This window comes from Molossus molossus, unplaced genomic scaffold, assembly GCF_014108415.1.
Source record: "Molossus molossus isolate mMolMol1 unplaced genomic scaffold, mMolMol1.p scaffold_m16_p_17, whole genome shotgun sequence".
Taxonomy (NCBI): domain Eukaryota; kingdom Metazoa; phylum Chordata; class Mammalia; order Chiroptera; family Molossidae; genus Molossus; species Molossus molossus.
In genome coordinates this window covers 50,429,096-50,448,334 of record NW_023425352.1, presented here as the reverse complement: position 1 = coordinate 50,448,334, position 19,239 = coordinate 50,429,096, and the positions used below count along the sequence as shown (strand labels likewise).

Here is a 19,239-nt window from a genome sequence, read left to right as displayed (position 1 = left end):
GTTTACTTTTCTTCTTTTTTTTTATCCTCACCTGAGGACATTTTTCCATTTTTTGTTCAGGTAGAGTGGGAGGGAGAGAGAGGAACAGAGAGAGAGAGAGAAACATCGATGTGAAAGGAACACATCGAGTGGCTGCCACCCGCACAACCAACCAGGGCTGGGGACAAACTGCAACCGAGGTACGCGCCCTTAGCGGGAACCGAACCCGGGTCTCTCAGGACCGCAGGCCGACGCTCTAACCGCTGAGCCAAACCGGCCAGGGCGACTTTTCAATAGTATTCTTACTGTGTCCTCTAGTGGAAACGTTTCCCCTGGCGAACCATGACACCTGCATCTGCAAAACACAGAGTTCCAGGGATAAGAAACACAAATTCCCCAAGCAAGTTTGATGTCCTACTCTGACTCTTTGGTTCCTTGAACCATGTAGTCTACATATTAAGGACACAGCATTATATAAAGGTTATTGATTTATCATGATACTGCATCCTGGAAGTTGGTATTCCAATCTCAGTGTACCTTATCCAAGCTGGTGTCTCAGCTGTGGCTTCAGCAGGCCCTACCATCATTCTGTCATGCTGGTGGCATCTATAATATGACATGTGATGCAACCAGTGGATTCCATGGTCATGTGCCACTGCTGAATCTCCTTGCTGTAAAGAAGAGGGTCTTTTGGTCTGATGCAATGTTACATAGGAAATTATTTTGGTGGATCAAACATTCTGTAAGTCTTTAGATGTTAATGCTGCTGAAGGCCCCATGGGTAGGAAAGGCAAATCCATACCTAGAATACATGTCTGTTTCTATTAGAACAAATGTCTGGCCCCTCCAGGATGGAAGGAGCCCAATAGGCAAGTTGCCACCAAGGTCTTCTTGAAGGATGGTGCCACATCAGTGGTTCAGCAATGACTTTGTTGCTAACATAGGGGACATTTAGCAACACCAGTGGCTAGAGCAGCCTTGGTTGGTGGGAGCCCATGCATAGCCTTCCCTCCATTATGGCTATTCCTCCCTGAGTTCACCGTGCTAGCACTGGGGTGGCCCATGACAAAGGCTGACTACCATCTGCCCAAGTCATTTTGTCTATCCGATTGTTTGGTGCCTGTTCAGTGATGGATGCTTTTGGATGGGTACTATCATTTGGTAAAGATTTTCACACTTTGTCTCTTTTCTCATTGGTCCATTCACGTGCCTTTACCTCAAACTTTGTAGTTCCCAATCTAATCTTTCTATTTTAGACCCCTGAGCAATTGACCAAAACATCCACCACTGCCCATAAAACTATGTATTCTAACCTTGGGCTACTTCACTTTCCACACAGAGTGAATGACCAGTTTCACCTTCTGAAGCTCTGCACTTTGGGAGGATTTCCTCTCATAGCTAGTTTCTTTCTTTCTTTCTTTCTTTCTTTCTTTCTTTCTTTCTTTCTTTCTTTCTTTCTTTCTTTCTTATTTTTTTTTGTGGTACGTGCCCCTAGCGGGAACCGAACCCAGGACTCTCTGGTCTGCAGGCCTACGCTCAACTGCTGAGCCAAATTGGCCAGGGCCTCTCATAACTGTTTTCAAGGCCACTCCTGATTGGCACTGCCATCCATTTTTTTTACTTGCATGCATATACCAGGCCAATCCATTGGTGAACCAAGCTTGATCTTATTCCTACTCTGTCATTTGGTCCTAAAGAACACACACACACACACACACACACACACACACACACCCTCTGCCATATTTGTGAGCTGAGGGAGAGATGATGTCAGGGCGTCAGTGGTACATGATGTGGGAGAACTGGTCGGATGCTCATGATCCACAGATACAGTGGACCTATGTGATATTCTGTGAGATGTCCAGACAGCCCAGGTCTCTTTGCATTATATTATGAGAGAGTAGAAGAGTTAATCTGGCTCTGGGAGTGTAAATAGATACTGTTGTCCAATCCAAGAGAACACAAACTGTTTCTGATGCCTCTTTTGACAGGGACGGAAAAGAGCATTGGCCGGCTCGGTGCTTGTCTACCACCTACCTGCAGCTGCAGGACTGCTCTAGCAAAAGGCCCGCATCTGGCGTGCCTGCTGCAAGCAGAGCCGCTACTCGGTCGAATGTGTGACAGTCCACTGTCATCCTCCAGGGTTCACCTGGTTCGGGCAAGACCTGCACTAGTGAATTATTTGAAGATATGTTGGGGACCAGCATCCCTACATTTTTTCATTTTTTAAAGGTACTACTGTCCTGCCCGGTTTGGCTCAGCGGTTAGAGCGTTGGCCCTCGGACCAAAGAGTTGTGGGTTCAATTCTGGTCAAGGGCATGTACCTTAGTTGTGGTTCGTTCCTGGCCCTGGTCGGGGTCATGCAGGAGGCAACCAGTCATTGTGTCTCTCTCATGTCAATATTTCTCTTTCTTTCTCTCTTCCTCTTTCTCCCTCCCTCCCACTCCATCTGAAGATAAATAGAAAAATATCCTCGGATGAGGATTTAAAAAAATAAATAAAGGTACTACTAATCTCTGACATTCCACCCAAGATAAAATTATTTTTATTTATTGGTAGATGTGTTTGGGGGGTAGCTTTAGAAGTTTTCACCTGGTCTTCCTCATTATAATAGCTCCTATCCCCAGGTCAAGAAAGCAATGTGGAAGCTGTGCTAACTACCAAGTATGACCACTCTAATCACAATGTGGGGACTGGGAAAATGACCATTGTTATTGGCATCTGAAGTGGAGAACAGCTTTATGGGACTGAGTCCCTAACCTGTGGAATCCGATACTATCTCCGGGTAGATAGTTCAGAATTTATTTAAATTGTAAGACACCCGGATAGTGTTGGAGACTTGCTGGTTGGTGTGGGGAATCCTCCCCGCTCCCCAAGATACGTTGGAATTTGATGCAGTCCTCTTACCAACTGTCTTACCTCTAGAGATGCCATCTCCATAGCTCTTTGCTCATCGGGCTCTCCTGGATTTCATTCCAACCTTGCTGCTTATTATAATAATTGCACCACCTGGCTTTTGGTGGCTGAGGAATACCATCTGGACTCTATTATTTTGGGACCTTATTATTCCCATTGCTGTTAGAGAATCCAGTTCTGTAGCATCTCTATAATCAATCCTGCCCTTCAGAGGAGAGCTACTACTGATAGCTCAAAGATGTGCCCCTCTCACCAGCGTATTCTTCATTGCTTTGGCCTTCTTGTAGAATGAAGTCATCTGGTGGGCTTTCAAGGCTTACACAGTCTGTTCATTCTAGCATGCTCACTTCCTTCAACCTTTTTTGTTTTTAATTTTTTTTTTTTTTTATCCTCACCCGAGGACATTTTTCCATTTTTTGTTCAGGTAGAGTGGGAGGGAGAGAGAGGAACAGAGAGAGAGAGAGAAACATCGATGTGAAAGGAACACATCGAGCGGCTGCCACCCGCACAACCAACCAGGGCCGGGGACAAACTGCAACCGAAGTACGTGCCCTTAGCGGGAACCGAACCCGGGTCTCTCAGGACCGCAGGCCGACGCTCTAACCGCTGAGCCAAACCGGCCAGGGCTAATTTTTTTTTTCTTTATTCATTTTTAGAAAGAGAGAGAGGAAGGGAGAGGGAGAGGCAGAAACATTGATGCTAAAGAACATTGATTGGCCACCTCCTGCATGCCCCCCACAGGGGATTTGGCCCACAACCTGGGCATGTGCCCTGACTGGGAATCGAACCGGTGACCTCTTGGTGTATGGGTCGATGCTCAACCACTGAGCCACATTGGCTGGGCCAACCTTTTTTTTTTTTAAGATTTTTTTTTCTTTATTGATTTTAGAGAGGAAGGGAGAAGGAGAAAGAGATAGAAATATCAATAAGAGAGAACATCGACTGGCCACCTCCTGCATGCCCCCCACTGGGGATTTGGCCCACAACCTGGGCATGTGCCCTGACTGGGAATCGAACTGGTGACCTCTTGGTGCATGGGTTGTTGCTCAGCCACTGAGCCACACCAGCTGGGCTCCTACAACCTTTTGACCCCCTTCTTCCACTGCCTGCCATGCAGTTCTAGCATTTCTACTTTACTTAAGAGGGGCTGTTACACTCTGCAAACTTCTAAGAGCCAGTCTAGCAGCACGTCAACACCTTCTCCTGAGTGTTAAAACCTATACCCAAAAGAGTACTTCCATATTGGTGTAACTATACACAAACTTTATTTCTTTAATATAATCTTTTCTCCTTTCTTTTTTTTATTAAAAAAAATTTTTTTATCCTCACCCAAGGACAGTTTTGCATTCATCTTCAGATACAGCGGGAGGGAGAGAGGGAGAAAGAGAAAGAGAAACATCAATGTGTCTGAGAGAGATGCATCAACTGGTTGCCCCCCCATGACCCCAACCAGGGCCAGGGGCAAACTGCAACCGAGGTGTCCTTAGAGGGACCCAAACCTGGACCCAAACTTGTCTCTGTGGTCCAGAGGCCCACACTCTAACCGCTGAGCCAAACTGGCCACAGCTCTCCTTTCTTTCCTTTCTACTCAAACTGGCCTCATTCGACACCCTGACTCCTTCTCCCTTTTGTGTCAACTCCCTTAATCATTAAGCCCCAGGGACAATGAGGCCCTGGTTGTCATCAGATAATCTTAGGAATAAGCCTCAAGCCTTGGGTCTTTTAACCACAGAGACAGTTTCAATGAAACTAAAGATAACATCGAGGCCTCAGTGTGTTTCAGCTCCAGACCCAGAAAAGCAGTAAACTGTGGTAGGCAGTTAAACAGATATGAGCAGAGCAGGGACGATGGGCCAGGTACAGGAAAACCCTTTGCGCCTAGCGAAGGACAGTCATGGGGGACCTCGTCCCCAGGGTGATCTTTCCTCCCCTAGCATATCCCTGGTCATGCAGTTTGGACCCCCTGAGCTTTTCTCCCTAGAGATAACATCTAGGCCATTACCCTTGCCTTCTTCACTCCCAAGGGCCCTTTCTTTGCCTCTATAACTTGTTTTCAAAGCTCATTTCTTCTACAAATTGCTTCTTCTACCTCTGTGATTTTCAAATAAGTGTTCTCTCATAGTTTGTCTTGACTCTGAATTATTTCCTAGCTAGATTCAAGTACCAAGGTCGCTTAACCCAGGTCCAGTCCGACCCCACAGGCCTAACACCTGGTGCTGCTCCCATTGCCCCCCAACATTAAGATCCTGGTGGATATCAAATAATCTTAGGAACAAAGCCTCAGGTCTATTAACCATCGAGACAGAGTTTTAATCAAACTAAAGATAGCCCTGGCCGGTGTGGCTCAGCGGTTGAGTGAAGATAACATCGAGGCCTCAGCTGTGTTTCAGCTCCAGACCCAGGAAAAAAGATGAAACTAGATGAAGCGATGCCATGGCTGACATCAGAACCAATGATCAACTACCTCCTACCCTAGTGCCCACCAATCTAAAGATCACAACCCTGACCACAACCCAAACTCCCTTAGTTATCATGATGAATGACTTTTGCCCTATATAACTCATCCCCTAGAAGCCATCAGGAAGCCAGGTCTTCGAACCTTCGCTCATCTGTGACTCCAGATGTGGGCCACTTCCTCAAATAATAAAGCCTTATCTACTTCGCTGCAAGCTCATGCTGGTGTCTTTTTGGCCTTTGATGCACATAAGCAAATCAGCACCTTTAGTCTGGTAACACTGGTAAACACTTCCTAATCCAATTTGATTTTTATCTTTATCCCTTGATCTAGCACTCTTAGAATTGAGTTGCATGGACACTCTGCTTCTGAGGTATGGCAGGTTCTGCAGAAGCTTCAGAGAGCCTCACCTTTCCCCCTTAGCAGGCCTACGCTTTCCTATTGGTTTATATGTAACTTTAGTTACTGATCTAGGAGGGAGGTGGGGACATGTGGTCTTGAAGTCTCTCAACCACCTTCCTACTGGAAGAAATCATTAGTTCTTAGACTGGTTCTCTCTCTAGATTCAGAGGGGAAATATGGGGATTCATCTAAGTGTATCGACCCAGATGTTCTCATCTCTCAGGGTCCCATTTTTTCCAGTCAGGACCCCGACTTTGCATATAGACTTGACTAAGTTGACAAGAAAACATTCTTGAGCTCAGATATTCTTATGATTACACCCTGGGCCTGGGCCTCAGCTTTTCCGGCCTTTCCACTGCAGAAGAGTTTCTTAATATGCTGCCAAGGAGGCCAACTGATTTTTCCATTTAGTCTTTAATTAATTATCCTTGGCTTTTCATTGTCTCTTTTAAAAGCATTAATTGCCTCAAGCAATAGCCATCCACTAACATTGTCTTTATAATGCCTGATTCTTCACAGCTCTCTAATGCCTAATACATCACACCCTGGTACACTTCCTTCCGCTGATACACCCACCCCAGTTCATCATCAGCAAAAGTTTTAACAATTGCAATTCTATTTTGTGCCTGTGCTGCATCTATGGCCAGAGTGGGGTCCTCGTTGTCAGCCAGGCAGCAGGTGATTTAGCTCCCATTTTACCATCTGCTTTCTACCTGTCCCGGCACCAGTTGTCACAGGTTGGATTCTCCATGGAGTAAATTCTGAGATGCAAACTAGCATGCAGAAAGTTCCCAAGGGAGCGTAACTTGAGGGCAGTGGAAGAAAGCAAGACTGAGAAAGAAACTGAGCTGCAAAGCAGTCCCAATAAAGCCTCAGCAGACCCCTCAGGGAGCTCTGAATCTGTGATGGCCCTTTTGAGTTGCCCCCAAGTTCAGGGGAGAAGCCTGGCATTCATATGTCTACTTCAACCAGTCACTTGGTACAGGCTGCCCTGGGAAGAAGGTGTGGCCTTGGACAAGGTGGCTCTCTTGACCAGAGATTAATTTAAGTCCTCAGTTCTGAAGAGGAGCTCTGGACAGTGCAGGACAGGATCCAAGACAATGATGGCAAAGGCTTTACAGAACTAGGGGGAACAGAAATGGGAACAGCCTTCAAAAAGAGGAAGTGCTTGGACAAGAATAATCCTCCTCCTGTAGTATGATTGTTTTCTTCATCTACTAGTTAATAGGATTTGATTCTAGTTACAAAGTTTGATCTCACTATAAAAAAATGTAAATGAGACTTCTATTTTGTTAATAAAGCATCTGAACAAAAATAATTATCTTGAGTTTACCCAGAACAACATAGAGCAAACAGATATCAAGGAATAAAGGTAAAGTAGTATGAAGAATTGAGAGCACATCTGTACTTTAATTTGGGTCTTAAGTTTGTAACTATAACAGCAATCATACTTCTAAACAAACCATGTCCAGTAGCTCTGCAAACACATCCAATGGTAATATTAGAGCTGTATACTTTATACTGTAAAACATATCAGATTCTCACTCTATAAATTCACTGTGCATTTCCTTGGAGTTTTTTTGTTTGTTTTCATTTAAAAAATGGGCATATCTATAATTCACAATCAAAGTCAGGTTCCTGAAGGCTTAGTTATGAAATACTGTCTGTCAATTTGCTTCTCAAAAGAATTTGTTAAAAAAAGAAAAACAGTATAATGTATTCTTTAAAGCAATTTTATAGACATGGGAAATCTAGTTAATTTCATAGTGATATTGATTTGAATATGATACAAAGAAAATGCAAGTATTTTCTAGGACAATTGTATAGATAAAGGAGGCTTTAATAATTCATGGAGGGGGGAGGTGATAAAACAAACTTCTTTTTCAGATGTTTTAAAATTTCTATATAATTTTTTGTCCCCAAACCATTTAACTATGGTATACAAAATAGACTGAACACATTGCCTGGTGTCAAGGGAGGAAACCCTCTCTTTTATATAATAAAATTATCTTCTGGTCCATCTTGACCCAAGTCCTGGTCGTCTCTGGGCACAGGCTTAAAGTTGTAGTAAAAAGCATCATTCGTATCTACTGGTTGGTAGTCACCCTCCTCTGCAGCCAGGAAGTCGTCACCTCCAGAGCCACTGCCAGAGCCTGAGCCAGAATTGTCCTCAGAAAGAGGGAAGACGTCATTCCAGTTCTGGAATCTGAAGTAAGACAGAAAAATGAAAAAAAACACAGTAAACTTGGAGACAGAAGGAAGATAACTGTAATACATTGTTTCAGATAAGAAACTAAATGCAGCCACCCAGTTAATCAAATTAAAAGTTAAAAAATTTCCCATATATTCAGTGCTTTAAAAGAAAAAATAAGTGAGACCTTTCCACTTTTGCCTGTACTTATTTTACGTAACTTACTGCATTTATCCATTTCACATCTGTCCATTGCAAACAAAGCTAATTTTATTTTATTTTTTTAAGTTTTTCCTTTATTAATTTTAGAGAGAAAGGATGGGAGAGGGAGAGAAAGATAGTAAATCGATGAGAGAGAACATCAATTGGCCGCCTCCTGCATGCCCCCAATGGGGATTGGGCCCACAACCTGGGCATGTGTCCTGACCAAGAATCGAACTGGCGACCTCTTGGTTCATGGATCGATGCTCAACCACTGAGCCACACCGGCCGGACCAAAGCTAATTTTCTTATCACGAGCATAGCAATCTTATATTTGGAATTTACTTAAGGGATCATTTATTAAAAATAAAAAGACTTTTTTTTTTTTTCCATTTTTTGTTCAGATAGAGTGGGAGGGAGAGAGAGGAAGCGAGGGAGAGAGAGAAACAGCGATGTGAAAGGGACACATCTAGTGGCTGCCACCCACACGACTCAACCAGGGCCGGGGACAAACTGCAACTGAGGTACGTGCCCTTAGCGGGAACTGAACCAGGGTCTCTCTAGACCACGGGCCGATGCTCTAACCGCTGAGCCAAACCGGCCAGGGCAAAAATAAAAAGACTCTTTTTCCATTTTCTCCCACTAAAGAAAGGACAAACAAGTCAGCCTCAATAGATGACATTCCTAATTTAAAATTTCCACAAACTTCTAATAATTCACAGTGCTTTAACAAAGCCCACTCGTAAGAAATTCTTTGCAACAAGTTAAGCATTATATTTGCCAGTATGTTAACATTCCGTTTCCTCCCCCAAAAATAAGTGCATTCATTTGGCTGAATTCAGTGTGGTGGTTAGATGTCCAATCAGATCAAAAGCTCAGAGCAGTGGTGCCACCCCTCAGTGGCAGAAGAAGTCAACAAAGCATCAGAGACAAACATTGAGTTTCACAGCCTATGGGTCATTTTCTCCATGAAAATAATAAACCACACACCATGCAACAGATTAGCATTTCATTCGTGCATGCATTCAATAAATATTTATTGAACACTGATCCCTGTCCTGAGTGCCTGGGATAGAATGGGGACTGACTTGAGATCTGTGTTCCAGAAGTCTATAACTTAGTGGGCAAGACAGGCAATAAAAAGTGAATAAATCAGGACAACATAAGGGTCGTATGAAAGGCAACCAATCAATGCCTCTCTCACATCAATGTTTTCCTCTCTCTCCCTGCCTTCCACTCTATCCAAAAATTAATGGAAAGGTATGCTCAGGTGAAGATTAATAAAAAAATAATCCGGTACCTATTAGCAGTCACTCTTTATGCCTCCCTTCCTACCCCAGCCCCTGGCAACCACAGATATATTTTCTGACTCTGAATTTTTCTATTCTGGACATTTCATATAAATGGGACCACATGTTATGTGGCTTTTAGTGTCTGCTTTCTTTCACTTACTTAACGTTTTCAGGATTCATCTATGTTGCAGCATGTATCAGTACTCAGTTCCCTTCTTATAATTAAATAACATTATACTTTAGGGATATACCACATTTTGTGTATCATTAGGTTGATGGACTTTATTAGATCTTATTATCTATTGTGTTTTATTTACACAAATAATGTTCAATAATTTTCAATACCTATTGGTGAAAAATATTTTCACAAATTTTTCACTCCATTTTTGTCTCTGCCAAAATAAAATTTTGCAAAAGAATGCCGGAACTGTGTGTGCTTGCACATCGCATCTACCGGTAAATACAGTGCAGTGAAAACTAAACACCAGAGCAAGAGCCTAAGGTAAACACTCCCGACAGCCCTCCACCTCCATGCCAACATCTCAACAGAGACTGGTGAAAGGGAAAATAGAGTGAGTCCACTTACGTAAAAGGGTCAGTCCTTGGAGGGAGGATTCTGTTGGATTCACCCGGAGGCAGGTCGAACATTGGTCCCTTTTCATCAATGCAGTTTGCAGAATTACTGTCAGGATTACAGCGGACCCTCTGGTACCTGGCTCTCCGCACAGGTAAACCTGCCCAAACAAGCAACCACGTGGTTAATAGGTATCTCTTACACAGCTTCTAATCTTTCTGTCACTTGGAAATGTTTAATTAAATAGATTCTAAATTAGGTAGAAGGTAAGGTGTAGATAGGTTTTATGACCATTAATATAACAGGAGCACCCACCGTGTGGCAGCCTTTTCTAGATATTGGCTGTCCCACTCACAGCACCTTACAAAGCAGCCCCGGGCTGAAGGCTAGAATCGGCGCTGGCCATCAGCTGCCTGGAGCGAGGTCCCAGCTGGGCTCCCAGTGAGCGGCGAACCCTTCATTTCCCTGAGCCCTCAGTGTCTCTTTTTCATAAGCTGGTCACAAAAATTCAATGACAAATGCATGTAAAGACCTTAACATAGTGCCAGGCACCCAGTAAACACTTGATAATATTAACTATTATTATGTTTGTACTACGATCTCCATTTTACACAAAGGAAAACAGGCCACACAGGTGCTGCCTGTCTCTTGTGGTAGAGATGAGTCGAATCACGAACGTTAAGGAATATACGGAAGGTACCAACATATTACAGAGCCATCGAGCGTGCTGAGGAATGAAAACATAAAAAGCTGGCCTCTCGCTTGCCCTCCCATCGGATCAGAGATGTCAAAAGATCAAGGCTTCTCGTCACAGAGGGACGGACAGGTTGGAATATCCCAGTATGTCAGAGCTTCTTTGGAATTAAATTTCTATGCCAAACACTCTGTAGCTGGTGTTAAGAGGTGATATAGGAGATCCCTAATTAATCCATGAAATAAATTCTTCATTCCTCCGTTTAGCAAGGGTGGAGGCCTGGTGGTGAGAAACGCTTCACCCTTCAAACGGTTCATCTCCCCACCCCTAGCACACACTTTATTCAAGTACGACTAACAATCAGCTAGCAAGAAGGGGCATGTCTAAAATTCTTCTCTTTATTATAGGGACATATAAAATTCTTAAAAAGCAGGAAAGGTGGTTTTAAAGCCCAGCACATTGTTGTCCTGTTCAGATCAAAATGTAAATGATAACAACTACGTAAGAAAAAAAAGACGGAGTGCTGTGGACAATCACTGCAGCACTTTTTGTAACAGCAAAAGATGGGAAAGTGAAATGTTATCTAAATAAAGGTACAGCCTGGCCAGTGTGACTCAGTGGATTGAGCATCGTCCCATGGACTAAGAGGTCCCAGTTCGATTCCTGGTCACGACACATGCCCAGTTGCGGGCTCCATCCCCGGTGAGGGGCATGCAGGAGGCAGCTGATCAATGTTTCTCTCTCACATTTAGGTTTCTATCTCTCTCTCTAAAAAATCAATAAAAACATGAAAAAATAAAATTAATTACTTAATTAAGGTACAGCCTACAATACAATACAGCTATTAAATGAATGAAGCAGTTCTCTGGGTATTGATATCCAATAATCTTCAAGGTATATTATTAAGTAAAAAAAAAAAAAAAAAAAAAAAAGAACTTTATGTATTGTGTGTTTGTGGGTTTTTGGTTTTTTTAAAATATGTTTTTATTTTTTAAATATTTTTTTTGATTTTTTTTTTAGAGAAGGAGAGAAAGATAGAAACATTGATGTGAGAGAGAAACATTGATCAGCTGCCTCCTGCACGCCCCCTACTGTGGATCGAACCTGAAACCCAGGCATGTGCCCCGACTGGGAATCAAACCAGGACCTCTCAGTCCATGGGAGGACATTCAATCCACTGAGCCACACTGGCCAGGAGGAAAACCTGTATTTTAAAATAAGTGAAAAAAGCACAATACCACTGTGTAGGCATAATAATTGTTTATGTGCATAATAGTTAAACTACATAAACAAATATGGGAGGAAATGGGAGAAAACACACAAAGATAATTAGTGGTAGACTCTGGTGATTTTTTTCTCATTTAATTTTTTAAATTGCTGTAAGAAACAATATTTCTTTAAAAATATAAACAAAAAAAGACTCTAATGTAGAAAAAAGTAAATATTTTCTTCCTTCCTTCCTCCCTTCCTTCCTTCCTTCCTTTGGAACCACTAGTCTATCACAATCTTCTCCGTGGTTCCTGAATACAATATCTGGATTGGGACACCTAGTCATTTAAAGTGGGTTAACTATGTCACTGTCCGGAGGTTGAGGGGTCAGGTAGCAAGATGACATCATAATGTCTGCCCCTTACCAGCTGTGTGACCTTGACCAACTTAACCTTCCTATACCTCAATTGCCTCATCCATAAAATGAGGACAGTCGTAGATCTAATAATGAAATATAAATATTAAGTTTTTAGAATAGCACATGGTCAGAGCTCTTTAAGTGCTAGTTTCTCTGCTTAGGAGAACAACAAGGACTCATCTCTGATAGAGAATAGCTTGTAGAAAGACCAGAATTTAAATTTCTGTTCTAGCATTTAATGCCTTTCTGATTCTCAATTTCTCACCTTTCAAGTGTGCATAATAGTGTCCCAAAGAGTTCCTGTTTAAGCAAGATAAATGTGTGCGAAACATTTAACACAAGCCTTTGCATATGATAAGTATTTAATACATTTTAGCTCTTTCTTTCTCCTGTTTCTTTCCTGAAGCAGCCCAAGTTGGGAATCTAATTATGTACTGCTTAGAAGCCTAATCTTGTAGGTGGGATAAAAGTCCAACATCTCTTCCAGCAGAGGGCGCTGTCTTCACACCCTATGTTGTCTAGCCCTGTGATTTTCAACGGCTGTGGCCACAGAATTTTTACTTTTACTTTTAAAAAAATGTATTTTAGAGACAGAGAGGAAGGGAGAGAGGGGAGGACTGAAAGAGAGAAACATCAATCTGTTGTTCCACCCACTCACACATTCAAGGTTGTCTCCCGCAGGATCCCCTACCCAGGGATCAAACCCGAAACCTTGGTGCATCTTTGATCCGTATGGTCCATGCTCCAACCAACTAAGCTACCAGGCCAGGGAAATACCTGACTATTTAGTCAGGGACACTGACCTCTTTTCCCTTAGACTGTCAAATTTTAAAAAATGACAACACCCAACACATTATACCTTTTTTCTTTTGTCAGATCAACAAAAATAGAATATGTTTTGGTGTGCCACAGAATTTTTGTAATTAGTTTATGTGTGTCATGAGATGAAAAAGGTTGAAAATCCCTAGTGTAGACCAATGCTGACTAAGAGAAACAGAAGACAAAACCATATATGAAATTTTCAATGTTGTAGTAGCCATATTTTAAAAAGTAAAAAGAAACAATGAAATTCATTTTAATACATTTTATTTAAACCAACATATTCAAATACTGTTACTTAACATCATCGATATGAAAGTTATTCATCGATTTTATTACATTGTTTTCATACTAAAACTTCACGTCTGGTGCATATTTTGCACTGAAAGGTGGTCTCAATCGGGACTTGCCACACTACACATATTTCCAGCGCTCGGCAGCCACGAGAGGCTGGTGGCTACCATCTGGGAGAGCAGGAATAGGCAGTCTCCTCTACGTGCAGCTGAGGCACTGGATGTCAAGCCAAAAGAATATTTGCATAGATAGGAAGTTAATCAGAAAAGTAAAACTAACACTTTATGAGGAAGGATCCAGGTGATTGACTACAACTTTTCACTAGTACAACAAATGCAACTTCGGTAAACTAGTAAAAAAAATAAATCTAAAAGCTTGGCCGGTTTGGCTCAGCGGTTAGAGCATTGGCCTGTGGACCAGAGAGACCTGGATTTGGTTCCCGCTAAGGGTACATACTCTCAGAAAGACAAAAAAGAAATCTAAGATACAGAATGTTCCCCAGAGTTCAGAATCTCAGCTTTTAAAATTTATAAAGGGGGTTTCTTTTTTTGGGTGATGGAATGTTCCATAACTGACCATCGTGAGGGTTGCATGTTATCTGTGAAAACACTGAAAAGCATTGAATTGTACACTTTAAATGGGTGAAGTGTGTGATATGTGAACTCTATCTCAATAAAGCTGTTAAAAATTTTATAAAGCAATCAAAAGTAGAAGTCTCCCCCCACTCCCAAGAGTATCCGATTTGGGACTGATGTTTTTAAAATAAAGAATGTGGTTACAGTTCTTTAGATAAAGAACATGGTTATAATTCCTGACATATATATTCAAGAGTGTTGGCAGGATGTGAACATTTAACAGTTTCAGCCCCTGATGCTGTGGAAGTATCTTGACTCTATCTTGCCTGAGAGAAATTTTTATGATTACCATATATAAAAAAATAAAAGGAAGTATGCTCATGGACAGAAAGATTATCTTCTTAAAAGGCCCCGCTTCCTGGATCAGCTGGTTGATTTTGTCGCGGATTCCAGGAAGAATGGTTTTTGTTCAGAATCCCTTTCCCTCACTGCACACTGCCTGCCCCTCTCTCTCCTGCTTCTTCTCTCTTCTCTCTCTCTGTCACTATTCCTGCTCTACCAAACTACTTTCTATAAATAAACATTACCAGAGCAAATAACTTATCCCCATAAGCTTTCTATTGTGGTACCAATTTTCCCCCAACACCATCACAGTTTACTAATTTCCTCTTCTTAATGGGGACTTGCTACAGATGTTAGAGAAACTTAAGCAGAAACTGCCATTTGATTCACTGTCTGGTCAAACTCAAATAGACCTCACTATCTAAGCTGAAGTTGCTTCCTACTAGCCAGTCTGTTCTACAGTATGGAGAGGAGACTCCACCCTTGAATGGTTTGACAAGCTATAAAAAGTATCAAGTTTACTTTCAATTTGTCCCTCAACTCAGTGGTAAACTTTGTAGTAAGGGCTATAGTCAAAGCAAGGTTTTTTGTTTTAAATAAAGAAAATCTCTAATCCACCAAGAAGATAGCCAAGTTGTAGTCGAAAGTTAACTGACCTTGAAATCAGTTTTGACATTAATTAGTTGTAATGGGCCTTGGGCAAGTCTCATACATTATTTGCAAAAGGTTGATGTAAAGAGCAAAGGAGATGATGAGTGTAAGATGCAGTTTTCTTCTCTCTAAATTGGTGGTAATGCCTCCTCACAACGAATGTGAGGATCATTTACCAAGAGAATGGATGGGAAAACCCACTAATATCAAACAGCAGCTCACATGGGTGGGATCAGTGTCATTACTGTGATCTAGGAGACAGGGTGGAGCAGACACATTGTCTGGCCCTGACCCCCTTGGCTATGGGCATCTTTGAAAAACAGAGGCAATAAAAGAGTTTAGAATTCACAGGCCTCCTCAAGAATCCTCTGGAGCTCTGTGTTAGATTAATTAGCCATCTGTGTTCTCCAGGGTCTCCCACACATCGCCAAGCTCCCATTGCTTCGACTCCATAGACAGTTTTACACCATATCTTCACTTGGGTTTGACTTATAATAACTGATATGGACTGAATTGTGTCCCCCTAATTCATATGTTGAAGTCCTAACTCCCAGTGCCTCAGAATGGGACTGACTTTGGAATAGGGCCTTAAAACAGGTAATTAAAGTAAAATGAGGTCATATAGATGAGCCTTAATCCAATAAATATGTCTGGTGTCCTTAGAAGAAGAGGAGATTGAGCCTGGCTGGTGTGGCTTAGTGGACTGAGCATTGTCCCATGGACTGAGATGTCCCAGTTTGATTCCGGGTCAGGGCACATGCCCGGGTTGCAGGCTCGATCCCCAGTAGGGGGCGTGCAGGAGGCAGCTTCTCACATCGTGTTTCTATCTCTTTCTCCCTTCTCTCTCTAAAAAAGTAAATAAAAACATATTTTTAAAAAGAGAGGGGATTGAGAACACATACACAGAGGAAGGACCATGTAAAGGTACAGAGAGAAAACACCCAGCTGTAGGCCCAGGAGAGAGGCTTCAGAATGAAGTCAACCCTGCCAACACCTTGATCTTGGACTTCCAGCCTTCAGTGGGGAAGTGAATTTCTGTTGTTTCAGGCGTCAGTCTGTGGTACTTTGTTATGGCAGCCCTAGCAAACGAATGTAGTAACCTAAGACGTTTTTTGAATATGTTCAGTAAAAGCCTCATTAATATGATCAGTTCAGTCAAACCAATGGGTTAAGTGAAAATGAATGTAAAGGTGGGGAAAGAACGCTATCGAGTCGTATCTGGCCTCACGTGGCTGCAGGTGAAAGGGCGGCGGCTCCTTGTGCTGCAGCCTGGAGCTGCCATCACTCCCGGGCCGCCGTGGGTGGGCACCTATTTCCCTACTTTTTTTTTTTTTTTACCCTCACTCGAGGACATTTTTTGCATTTATCTTCAGATAGAGCCATAGGGAGAGACAGGGGAAGAGAGAGAGAAACATCAATGTGAGAGAGACACATCAACTGGTCGCCACCTATACGACCCCAACCAGGGCCGGGGACAAACTGCAACCGAGGTACGTGCCCTTAGCGGGAACCGAACCTGGGACTCTCTGGTCCACAGGCTGACGCTCTAACCGCTGAGCCAAACCGGCCAGGGCCTATTTCCCTTCTTACTCAGAAGTGGGCACAAACCCTTAATCCCAAAATCAAGTGCACTTCTCCTTTGGAAACACCCTAGTTTTTCAGTTTATTTTCTCTCTTTTAGTTTCTTTTCCAACTAAGAGCTAAACGTACCAGGTGATGACATGAATGCTGGTACTTTACATAATTTCATCATGGTTTCTTTCTTTCTTCACTTCTTTTTGATGAATACCTACTACATAGGAACACTTTTGTTTAAATTCTAGTTTTACCTGTTGAACCTAAGTAGGGAATGTGCCATTTCTGGGAAATTCAGAAGATATAAAGACTTCTTTAGCTCTGGCCAGGGAAGACCCAGAACCATTGGCCACTCTGGTCTGTGCAACAAATGGACCTCTCTGCTCTTGATCTGGTGGGAACACATGGAATTATTTCATCTAGCTGAAGTTATCCCCTAAAAGGTCCAAGTAAAGTCTGTTCCCTACAATTAACAATGTTTTATACTTAAAAAATTAATAGATTAGTGGAAAAGTTTCAGCAACATTACTTGCTGTTTGTTCTTCAATAATTACATAACAATAAAAAACTTTATAAATTTCCAATACATAATTAATGTATCTGAGATCATCCATATGATTTCATTTCTACCAGAAGTTAAAACAAGACAGCTAAAAGTCACTTCAAGGAAACAAATCCGGGACATGTGTGTCACCATGACTCAATAGTTCCTCTACAATTCAGGGGAACTTAATGTGATTCTACTATAAATTCTCCCATCTATTTATCAGGCCGTGACATCCTGCCTTATTTAGATAGGATCCCTTATTTACCAAAGGAGCAGGCATTGTATATTTCTCACAAACTGATCATTTTTGTTTTCTGTCATATGTTTCAAGTTGTTTCAGAATGACTAAACAACCGTAAATGACAGAGAAACCTAACAAGAAAATTTCCAAATGTGATATTTCTCTGACCAACAGCACAAACACTAAAATTCTTTGATCTCTCTTTAAAATCTGAGAGGGTTTTCATTAACTATGCCTAACCATAATTGAATTTTCACTAAGAACCAAGTTTAAAAAGAAAAAAAAAATACACACAGTCAAATTTACTCTGATTAAAAAATAGTACTTCCCAGATTACAATTATCATGACACCTCTGTAATACATTAGAACTTGGGGTAAATGGAGACACTCAGAAGTGGGTAGACACGCCAAAACAAAGGTGCCATCTCCTTCATGCAACAGGTCATTATTCCTTTCTGAGTTTTAAAAAATGTATAAACTGCCCTGGCCAGTTTGGTTCAGTGGTAGAGCATCATCCTGTGGACCATTGAGTCCCAGATTTGATTCCAGCCAAGCGCAAGTACCTAGGTTACGGTTTGTCCCCAGCTCTGATAGGGGTCGTGCGGGAGGCAACCAATCGATGTATCCCTCTCATGTCAATGTTTCTCTCTCTCTCTCCCTTTCTCTCCCTCTCTCCCTTTCTCTCCCTCTCGCTCTACCTGAAGATAAATGGAGAAATAGCCTTGGGTAAGGATTAAAAAAAAAAATGTATAAACTGTCCTGGCCAGTGTGGCTCAGCAGTGAGAGCATCAGCCCAAAGACTGAAGGACCTTAGGTTAGATTCCTGGTCAAGGGCACGTACCTGGGTTGCAGGTTCAATCCCTGGCCCTGGTTGGGGTTTTGTGGGAGGCAACAAATCAATATCTCTCTCACATCAATGTTTCTCTCTCTTTCTCTCTCCCTCCCCTACCCCTTCCTCCCTTTACTCTATCTAAAAATCAATGGAAAATATCCTTGGGTGAGGATTAACAACAACCAAAAAAAGTATAAACCACACATTTTTATCCAAAATTAAAATAGTGCATTTCAATTATTGTAAGAGTTTACAAGGTTGTGCCTGCCTGAGAGTTTAATTTTTCTTGGTATCAAACTTAACCAAACTCACACTAAGAAATTCAGTCACCACAAATCCTTTTCCTTTGCCTACTTTCCCTTAATATAAGTGAACATAACCATTTGTGTGAGCCCAGGGGTTTACTGAGACCATTACAGGAGGAGAAGGGTCCTGACGCTTACCTTGAACCGAAGAACCCAAAACCAGGATGAAGGCGAGAGCCAGGACCAGCCGGCTGTTCTGGAGAAGTACCTGCATCATGCCAGCTTGCTTCGCCTCTGCACCCTGCACGCCGACCCTGCAGTTAGGAAGTGCAGGAGGTACTCTCTGTCCCTTTTAGAAAGGGTTCTAAAACCTCAGACCCTGCCCAGAACACACGTCATAATTTCCTGAACAAATAGAAAGAGACCCACATTTAAAAAAACAGAAAGATTGAAAAAAAAAAAAGGCAGCAAAATAACTATTCATACCCATTATGAAACAGCATTACTCTCCCAGGTCTGGGTTTTCAAAAGCTTTGTTGTTTGCCACTTGCCTGTTAGAAATTTTTTTCCACTAAAACAGTAGAATCAGCATTCAGTAGAGTTTGTTTTTTCTTTCTTCAAGTAACAATCTAAACACGAAATTGCTAGCATTAAGAGTCCACTGCCCTGTTGATGAGACAAGGGAGCAAGGTACTGATTTTTCAAGCGCCTTCCACGTAAAATAGTCTTAATTTTCTCTCTCTTCAGGAATAGCATAACTCGCTGAGCCCAGCTCAGTAAGTGAAA

General features: G+C 42.1%; 1 protein-coding gene across 1 annotated transcript; it reads right to left on the bottom strand.

The window, feature by feature from the left end:
- Positions 1 to 7,494: 7,494 nt before the first annotated feature.
- On the bottom strand, positions 7,495 to 18,794 carry SRGN (serglycin). The gene is made up of 3 exons (XM_036264984.1): positions 18,652 to 18,794; positions 10,023 to 10,170; positions 7,495 to 7,958 (listed from the first exon to the last, which is right to left on the bottom strand). Exons 1-3 carry the CDS (start codon positions 18,728 to 18,730, stop codon positions 7,745 to 7,747), a joined length of 441 nt encoding a protein of 146 aa, XP_036120877.1. The 5' UTR covers positions 18,731 to 18,794; the 3' UTR covers positions 7,495 to 7,744.
- Positions 18,795 to 19,239: the final 445 nt, after the last annotated feature.